General features: G+C 37.0%; 1 protein-coding gene across 2 annotated transcripts; it reads left to right on the top strand.

Annotated features, from left to right (window-relative positions):
* Positions 1–397: 397 nt before the first annotated feature.
* Positions 398–9,382, top strand: creb1b (cAMP responsive element binding protein 1b). Of its 2 annotated transcripts, none has more exons than XM_051118835.1 (9): positions 398–556; positions 3,607–3,686; positions 4,474–4,586; positions 4,750–4,896; positions 5,749–5,849; positions 5,922–6,061; positions 6,210–6,392; positions 7,184–7,337; positions 9,002–9,382. In XM_051118835.1, exons 3-9 carry the CDS (start codon positions 4,482–4,484, stop codon positions 9,144–9,146), a joined length of 975 nt encoding a protein of 324 aa, XP_050974792.1. In that variant the 5' UTR covers positions 398–556; positions 3,607–3,686; positions 4,474–4,481; the 3' UTR covers positions 9,147–9,382. The 2 variants fall into 2 exon arrangements, with proteins under 2 accessions (XP_050974792.1, XP_050974793.1); XM_051118836.1 differs by lacking the exon at positions 398–556 and adding an exon at positions 565–712.
* The last annotated feature ends 246 nt before the right edge of the window (positions 9,383–9,628 follow it).

The following is a 9,628-nucleotide window of genomic DNA, read 5'->3' as shown; positions in this document are numbered from 1 at the left end:
GTAATAAGTTACATTACTTTAATAAAGTAGTTGAAGCGTTACACTACTGTACACTACTGTAAAAACAACAACAACAACAACAACAACAACAACATGGTTATTATAGGCCTACTTAAACCATTTCGTAAAGGTAGGATACTTTTCAACCAGGCAAGCTGTTATACCAGTTTACTAGCAAAACAGCAGCTTAGCCAGGCTGTAAAACGTGTGTTTATATTTTCATTTCTATCTGGAATTTGTCTGTATGCTAAACAATATTCCGTTTTAAAACATTTGTCGAGATTTTACAAGTCTTGTTCAAGTCAGTCGTGTTCGCACCATTTCGTTAAGCTTCGGCAGTGCTTCGTCTGTCTCCGTCACCACTCGGCTTTTTCCGCCCCGCTCTCGGCAGCTCTCGCTCAGTGCAGTGGGGTTGATGATCGGATTTTCGTCTCGTTCTCTGTGTTGTTGTTCTCGGTGACGCGACGGAGGTGTAGCCTGACGCGGTCTCTTACGTGTCGGCCTGAATAAAAGTGGAGCTCCGAGGGCTCGAGAGTGACGGAGGGAGTCTGTATCGGTAAGAGGAGACAAGTGTCCGGAGGGAAAGGGCTCGTCCCGAATGGCATAAGAGTCTGGTTTGGGTTCGGCCCGTTGGAAACAAAGAGATCATGGCGGCTGTAGTTGTTGCATGCAGAGGGAGGGGAGGCAAACGGGAGAGCAACAGAAACCCAGGGTGGGAAATCTTGTTGCATGGCTGGTCATTTAAAATGCAAGGAAATATGGATGCACAATATCTCTCGGTTTCTCAGTGCACCTGAGCAGATCATATATGTGGGTTTTCCCCGTTCTTGTTGGCTTCTTTTACAAACTGGCTAGACAAAATGTGTGCTGCTGGGTGGATTCAGGGTGTAATACTCTTATATCATTCAGGAATAATTTAATCTTCTCTAGTGTCCTTGATGCATTGTGCGATTTATTAGACACACCCTGATTATATTGCAATCTTTTAGGAATGTGTTATTATTGCGCGGTTTCATTATATACAATTCTATAAGCTGTGATTGCACACCCTGAAGCAAATACATTTTTATACATAATATAGTAAACCTTTTTACTTTCTGAACACGTCTAATAAATTAAGTATTGCATGCATATTTGGATATTTAATTGCACAAACCTTTTCAAATACAAGTAAGCTTGATTATGAATTTTAAGACATTACTCCTGATCTCTCCACAGTGCCAAAAAAAAAAAAAAAAAAAAAAAAAAAAAAAAGGCTAATAAGTATTTTTTGTAATACCCATAGTATGGATGCATGCTTATTGTTTTAGATGTAAAGATCTATAAATGCACAACAGCTACATGTTTCCTAGAATAATCTGTCTGGCAGAAAATAGGATTTGAAAAGTAGAGGGAGAACTATGCATGACCAATCAAACCACAGATAGACTCTGAGCGTCATGAGATCACATTACTGTCAGTTCACGCTTTCTGCCATGCTGGAGCTCGCTCCCTTTCTCATATTTTTCCTTTTTTTCAAAGTGCTTTGTTGGCCTTGTTGTTTCAGGCACAAAAAAATAGCCACTAATGGTAATAAAACATTGTGTTATTTCTAATATTTATTTTAGATATTTTATCATTATATATTAATATTGCATTCATATTATATTATCACAATGATGTTTTAGTGATCATACTAGCATTATTTAGTATGGTATGTGGCATAAGATGTCTGTCTCTCTTTTTCTTTTTTTTTTTCTTTTTTTTAAAGTGATGAGTATAATTTCACAGTTTTTTTTTTGTAATTGAGTGTTATTTCCATCATTATTTGTGATGTTACATTAAAAAAAAAGGTTAAAAAAAAAAAAAGTGGGACACTGCAAGCACCTCTTTTCTCAACTGTGATAGCTTATTTTAGCCTCCAGTGTTAGTAGGATTTGCATCCAAGAGGGCTGAAGCTAGTCACAGGATCATTTATTAAAACCTATAGCCTCGCTAGCTGCATATGTGGTAAATTAATCCAACTCTTCCTCTCGAGAGAAAGAAGCCTAGAGGTCAGACACTTCAAAATCTACAAATGCTGAACAGTCAAGGAAAGTTAGGACTGCATTCACAGCACATTGCGATACACTTCCAATAAAAAAAAAAAAAATGCTATATGATGACACCTTTATTGCAGTACTTAATTTTTATCACTGGCCAGTGCACTAGTAATTCCACACTGTAATATTAGATGTTATTGTAGACCAATGCAGAAATAAAGATTTTCAGAGCACCTAGGGGTTACACACTGGGACTTTATTTAATGAGAACCTACAAACCCTTTAAATTCACACTGGGAATTTAATTTTTACTGTGGACTGTAATGCATTGCATCATGTGGCTTCTGTAGGCGTACGTGTATGTTTCTAGAAAGACTGCCAATATTCTGTGCTAAAGCATCAAAGGTCAAAGTTCACTGTATTTTGATTGTAAATATGTAAGGCAAAGATTCAGCAGTTTGTTTCTGTGTCTTAAATTTTAAATGAAGTTTAAATGAAGACAAGACGTATTTAAAGCTGGGCAAGAACTGCGTCTGGGAAGACCGTTTATCAGTGGACATGCCGTGTTGCAGACTCAGTTTTTAGACCGAACGGCCATTGTATTGATTCATAACTGCGCTCGTCTTGAGTGCAGGAAATTTGCGCCCTTATTTCCGACATAATGTCAAATGATTAAATTAAAACTCGATATAGAGTTGCAGCACAGGAACGATTTAGCCACATTTAACTAATGTGCAGCTATATTTGTATATTCTAAAATTAGCTTCCCTTTCCAAGAAAGTCTAGAGCTTCATTTTCATTTGCTTGTCTTATAAAACTGAACTGGCCAAAACATTTTAGCGGGTGTTAAACTTTGTTTGGGTTGGGTTTTTGTATCTTGATCATGTTACAGTATTATACGAGCTAAACTAAACTATATTATGATGCCAAGTAATATTACAATGCCACATGATGCCATGAAGGTCTGGTACTTATATCAAACTTAACATGCATTAATTTATAGAAATTACAGTGACAAGGAGAAAAGGAACTCTCTTTATAGAGCACTGCAACTGAGCCATAAAATGTACAATTTATTGGGGAAATCAACCTGCTAATCACTTTGATTTGCTTTTGATTATTAAGCTGGTATAGATAAAACTATTTTTTACATTTACATTGCAACAATTACACTTGAGATTATTTACTCACTCTGAAGTTGTTCCAAACCTGTATGGTTGTCTGTCTTTTGCAGAAGATATTTTGTGTAAACAAACAGTTGATGGTCCCTATTGACTTGCATAGTATTTTTATTTTTTTTTCCCATATTAAGGGAGTCAGTGGGGACCATCAGCCATTAGTTATCCATATTTTACCCATCTTTTATGTTAAAGAAAGAAACCTACACAGCTTTGGAACAACTTGAGGGACAGTAAATGATTACAGAATTTTCATTTTGGTGACCCATTTATTTAATGTCACGTTTGTTGTCATTACTTCATTTTTGTCAGATACTGTATACCAACAACAGTGTTTGTCCTTAGTATTTTCTCATATATCAAAGTTATAACATAGTAATGTGACTTTTCTGTGTTTGTCTGATCAGATTTCTGCAGAAGCAGAGAGTGAAGACTCACCAGGGTCAGTGGACTGTGTGAAAATTTTGTCTGGGCTTCCCTCTTATAGGTATGTACACTTCATCTGCAACGCCACGTCCAGAGTTTCAGGTTGAGACTGTGAAAGTAGTGTTGATAAATAGGAATTAACTTACTTGACATATATAATCATTTATGTAATTCAAGTCACTGTGAAATCAAATTTCTTATTTTTGAATAGATTATTGCAGTATTTATAAATGTTATTATCGTTACTTTACATTATATTAATTATTTAAATATTCATGTCTCTTCAGTCTCTCCAGAGGATGTCGCCTACATTAAACTATCACAGCAATTCGCAAAAATCTCAATAGGCAAAATCAAAGTTTTTTTTCTTTGTTTGAGAAGCCATTACACTAGCATATACATCGCAATAGGTTAAAAAAAAAAAAGTGGGTTGTAATTTCTGGTTCATGCTGACTTTAACATCACATAATTAAGTGTTTTTTAGTATGTTAAACTGATAATTCACTCCAAAATGAGAATTTTGTCATCATTTATTCACCCTCATATTGTTCCAAATCTGTGAGTTTTTTTCTTCTGATGAACACAAAAGAAGATATTGGGTAGCCAAACAGATGCTGGCAGACATTGATTTCTATAGTAGGAAAATGGCACTATGGAAGTCAATTGCTAAAAGAAAGTGTGTTCAGCAGAAGAAAGAAACCCGCACAGGTTTGGAGTAAGACAAGAAATTTTTCATATTAAAACATATTAATTATGTAACATTGTCAGTATTATATAATAAAGGCCTTTGTTTCACCTGTGGCAAAAATGTAAACTCAAGATGTTGTAATTTCTATCCCGTTTCGTAGCTAACTCAATGACCATGGAGTCGGGAGCCGATGCCCAGCAGGGTGCAGACACTGCGGTCTCTGAAACTGAGAGCCAACAGATCACACAGGCCCAAATCGCCACACTTGCACAGGTAAAAACAAAATCAATTGCTTACTATTCAGTACGAGTACATCAAAAGAATTCAGGACTATTGTAATCTGTTTATTTTGAAACATGAAGAGCTTAAATATTCAATCAAGAGACTGACATTAGAGACAGGATGATTGTGTTTAAATGGGTGTTATGTTGGATAGGTAACGATGGCTGCCGGACACGCTAGTGCTACAGCACCCACAGTCACACTGGTGCAGTTGCCCAATGGTCAGACAGTGCAGGTGCATGGAGTGATTCAGGCTGCTCAACCTTCAGTCATTCAGTCACCACAGGTGCAGACTGTCCAGGTAAGACAACTTAAAGGATTAGTTCACTTCTAGAATAAAAATGTCTTGATAATTTACTTGCCTCATCTTTCGTCACTCGAAAAACAATGAAGGTTTTTGAGGAAAACATTCCAGGATTTTTCTCCATATAGTGGACTTCAGTGGTGGCCAACAGGCTGAAGGTCCAAATTGCAGTTTCAGTGCAGCTTTATAGGGCTCTACACGATCCCAGCTGAGGAATAAGGGTTTTGTCTAAACGATTGGTAATTTTCTTTTTTAAAAAAATTTAATTTATATACTTTAACCACGAATGCTCATCTTGCACTAGCTCTTCAAGCATCAATCACGTTGAAAGGTCACGCGTTGTTAGTTCTTTGTCCGTGTGAATGTTCAACATTGTTTTTTACCATTTTTTTTGTAAGGGGTGTTTTGTCTTTCTTTGCACTCTGGGTTGGTACTTCCGCCTACGTTACGCGTGACCTTTCCAACGTGACTAAGTAATGCGTTAGTTTGAGCTAGTGCAAGACGAGCTTTTGTGACAGATCTTTTCGCTAGATAAGACCATTATTCCTCGGCTGGGATCATGTGAAACTGCAGTTTGGACCTTAAAGCCGTTGGTCTCCATTGAAGACCACTATTCTGGAATGTATTCCTCAAATACCTTAATTTCTGTTTGACTAAAGACAGACATGAATATCCTGATGGCATGGGGTGAGTAAATTATCAGAAAACTTTTGTTCTGAAAATGAACTAGTTTATGCATTTCATCCTTGATATATTCCATTCACCTTACATGGTTCTATTAACATGCAATTATGTGAAATTTGTGCCATATAGTCAGATCTAAATATGACAGAATTGCCTGTTAATCAGATTTCCACAGTAGCAGAGAGTGAGGACTCGCAGGAGTCAGTGGACAGTGTGACCGACTCTCAAAAACGAAGAGAGATTCTTTCTAGACGCCCCTCGTATAGGTATGTATACGTTCTTCAAGGGTTTTGTGTGAGTTAAGGACATTCAAGTCAACAGCTGTCTTTGATCTACAGGAAAATCCTGAATGACCTCTCATCGGACGCTCCAGGAGTTCCGAGAATCGAAGAGGAGAAATCTGAGGAGGACACTGCGCCTGCCATCACTACAGTGACCGTGCCAACCCCAATATATCAGACCAGCAGCGGCCAGTACAGTAAGTACATGACTGAAGTTTTGAGATATTCTAGGGTTCAAACCCTACACCTCCCACTGCTCAACATGTCTGGAGCACTATTAACTCCCAACATATTTGGATCTTAAACATATAGTTGACAACCTCTTGATTGCGGTTTCTCCTTCAGTCGCCATTACACAGGGTGGAGCCATTCAGCTTGCAAATAACGGCACGGATGGAGTGCAGGGATTGCAGACTCTCACCATGACCAATGCAGCAGCAGCTCAGCCGGGTACCACCATCCTGCAGTACGCCCAGACCAGTGATGGTCAACAGATACTGGTGCCCAGCAATCAAGTGGTAGTACAAGGTGAGCTGAACTATTTTCCTCTGATTTTTCACATTGATACAATCCAGTATTAAGGATACAAACCTGCTAAAATAGTAAATAAAATCAATTTTTGATATTGTTTTTAACGTTTTGCCCTAGTACATCCCACTTGCTATTCCAAGTTAAAGGGTTAGTTGACCCAAAAACGAAAATTCTGTCATTAATTGCCTACCCTCATGTTGTTCCAAACCCATAAGACCTTTGTTCATCTTCAGAACACAATTTAAGATATTTTTGATGAAATCCTCCCATATCCACGTTCAAGGCTCAGAAAAGTACCAAGATGTTCGGCAAAGTAGTCTATGTGACCTCAATGGTTCAACTGTAATTTTACGAAGCTATGAGAATACTTTTTTGCGCAAAGAAAACAAACATAATGACTTAATTCGAAATTTTCTCCTCTAATTTGTCACTTGTGGATGAGCATAAATATAATAATAAAGTCAATATTTTTATTTTCTTTGCACACAAAAAGTATTCTCGTAACTTCGTAAAATTACAGTTGAACCACTGATGTTGCGTGGACTACTTTTAGCCTTGAATGTGGTAGTACCCTTGCCATCTATGGAAGGGTCAGAGACCTCTCGAATTTCATCAGAAACATCTTAAATTGTGTTCCGAAGATGAACGAAGGTGGAACAACATGCGGGTGAGTAATTAATGACAGAATTTTTATTTTTGGGTGAACTAACCCTTTAAAGGTGTCCATCATGATTTCTCCATGCTTTAAGTCAAATCTTTTGATTCATTGTGTTTTGTCTGCCCTAAAGCTGCTTCTGGAGATGTTCAGGCCTATCAAATTCGTACTGCCCCAACCAGCACTATCGCTCCAGGTGTGGTCATGGCATCCTCTCCGGCCCTGCCAAGCCAAGGAGGTGCTGAGGAGGCCACACGCAAGAGGGAGGTCCGCCTCATGAAGAACAGGTAAAAGTCTAAAAGGTTTTGGTAAAAGCAAACATAAAAATCAACCTTATCAAAATTGGTCAACCTGCAAATACTCTCTTACATATGTACATTAACATTTGGGGCTGTTATGATTTTTTTTGTATCTGTTATGTCAGTTATGCCTAACAAGGCTGCATTTATTTGATAAATGCAGGAATATTGTGAAATATTATTATAATTTAAAATAAATGTTTTTTTTTAATTTTATTATTTAAATGTACTTTTTTAATATATAAATGTAATTTATTCCTGTGATAGCAAAAATTTTCAGCAGCCATTACTATAGTCTTCGGTGTCACTTTAACGAACAGAGTAAAACAATGTTTAACATGACAGCATTTATTATTTTTTTTTACCTAAGTGTCTTTAATCTTGAATTTGATCCATTTTTTTTATGTTTACGTGCTGAAGAGTATTAATTTGTTTCTTATATATATATATATATATATATATATCTTACTGACCCTAAACTTTTGAACAGAAGTGTACACAATATTAATATCTTTTTACTGTATCAACAATGTAGATTACAGAGTAATTTCAATATTTAAGATCTGTTTGACAAATGTATTCAAGACAGTAACTGTGTTTCAATTACCCTTCAAATTGCGCAAATGTAAATTGTGAATTAAAAATACAGCCAGTGGAAATACGCAAAAAAGTTTTAACGCTTGCATGAGGTGGTTTCTCAGGCAATGCGAAAAAGGGATACATTGCAAAACTGCAATGGAAACAGGTTTTTTTTGTGCAGTTAGAGCTCACTTGCTATATGTAAAAGTCACATGATCATTCTGTAATGTAGTATAACCTCCAAGAAACACCTCGTACGTGGCTGCTCACAAGTATAAGGGACTTTCCTTGCCATTAATACTTGAATAACTCCTTATTTACACTGCACAGCATTACAGCTTTGACACAGCCACCGCAGCTAAACATGGCCACCCTAGTCAATGCTTGTATTTATACCACATTTCAGAAGCACCCCAAAAATGCCTCTCCATGCTGCTTTGCTAAAGATACAAGTCTGCGTCTCCTTCGATTAAAAATAACGGCTAGTGTGGTGGCTGCAAAATACACAAACCTACCAACATCGGTCGTCATGACTTAGCACAAGAGGAAAAAATTACGTTTTAGTCGCATAACTGCTTAATGGAAACGCCGTCATTTCGCAATAGTTTTTTATAGACATTTCTAAAATATCTCAGAAGTTTTGCACAAATCTGAAATGGAAACACACCTACTGTAAATATAGCTAGTCTTATGTGAACAGGAGGCCAAAACCAGAGACATAAGAGTTGTGATTGTCAAAATACTGGATTTGGGCATTAGACTTTTTAGCAAATGCATCTTAAAATACCTGCTGTTTTTCATTAGGTGATAATATAAAAAAAAATATAATAAACATGAAACGCTGACAAAAAAAAAAAAATTATAACAGAAGTATACATAATTGTAATAGTTTTAATTTAGTTTGTAAGTATGTATAACATGTATCTTCAAATAAAGGGATGTTCCATAGTGCTGCAACAGAGAATCATGAAATTTCACTGGTATTTGACTACTTATTTTGACAACCCCATTTTAGACCAAAAGATTCGTCAAAATGTCTGCTAAGTAGATTTCAAATTTATCTCCCCCTCCAGAGAGGCTGCTCGTGAGTGCCGTCGGAAGAAAAAGGAATACGTCAAGTGTCTGGAGAACCGTGTGGCCGTTTTGGAGAACCAGAACAAAACTCTCATCGAGGAACTCAAAGCACTCAAAGACCTGTACTGTCACAAATCAGAGTGATGTACCACCTGTTCTCCCTTCATTCTGGCAGACTTACGTGTACAGAGACTAAAGGGCGAGTCAGCCAGACACGGACGCATGTTTTCTAAATGTTTTCTTATTTTAAATTGCTGCAGACTGCCTGTATGAACACAAAAGTTTGTGAGGGAACTGAACAGAAGCCCCATGGCCAACACAAATCTCCTCTTGATCTATTGGATCATGTCATTAAAGACAAAAAAAAAAAAAAAAAAAAATGCTGAAACCTTTTCTGTGGACATAAACACACAAGAACGTTCACGGCCATCTTCACTTCTGGACTCAAACCGAAACTCAAAGGAGGGGTTTGTGGGAAAATGTTTACCTTTTTTCCAGTGTGCTGGTGTTTAAGTCGTCAATAACTTTTAAAAGAAATACAAATAATGTACAATAATAATAATAATAATTTTACCTGACATTTCAATAGTATGGTAGGCATCGAGAAAGATTTTGTCTTGGAGTTG

The sequence above is a fragment of the Labeo rohita genome, chromosome 9 (genome assembly GCF_022985175.1).
Source record: "Labeo rohita strain BAU-BD-2019 chromosome 9, IGBB_LRoh.1.0, whole genome shotgun sequence".
Taxonomy (NCBI): Eukaryota; Metazoa; Chordata; class Actinopteri; order Cypriniformes; family Cyprinidae; genus Labeo; species Labeo rohita.
The sequence above is the reverse complement of the archived record's forward strand: the minus strand, read 5'-3'. Positions and strand labels throughout refer to the sequence as shown.

Coding starts and splice junctions, on each gene's coding strand:
- creb1b (XM_051118835.1), top strand. CDS start 4,482: ATGACCATGGAGTCGGGAGCCGATGCCCAGCAGGGTGCAGACACTGCG. Junction 6,062..6,209: donor GACCAGCAGCGGCCAGTACA/GTAAGTACATGA, acceptor TTTCTCCTTCAG/TCGCCATTACACAGGGTGGA. Junction 7,338..9,001: donor GTCCGCCTCATGAAGAACAG/GTAAAAGTCTAA, acceptor CTCCCCCTCCAG/AGAGGCTGCTCGTGAGTGCC.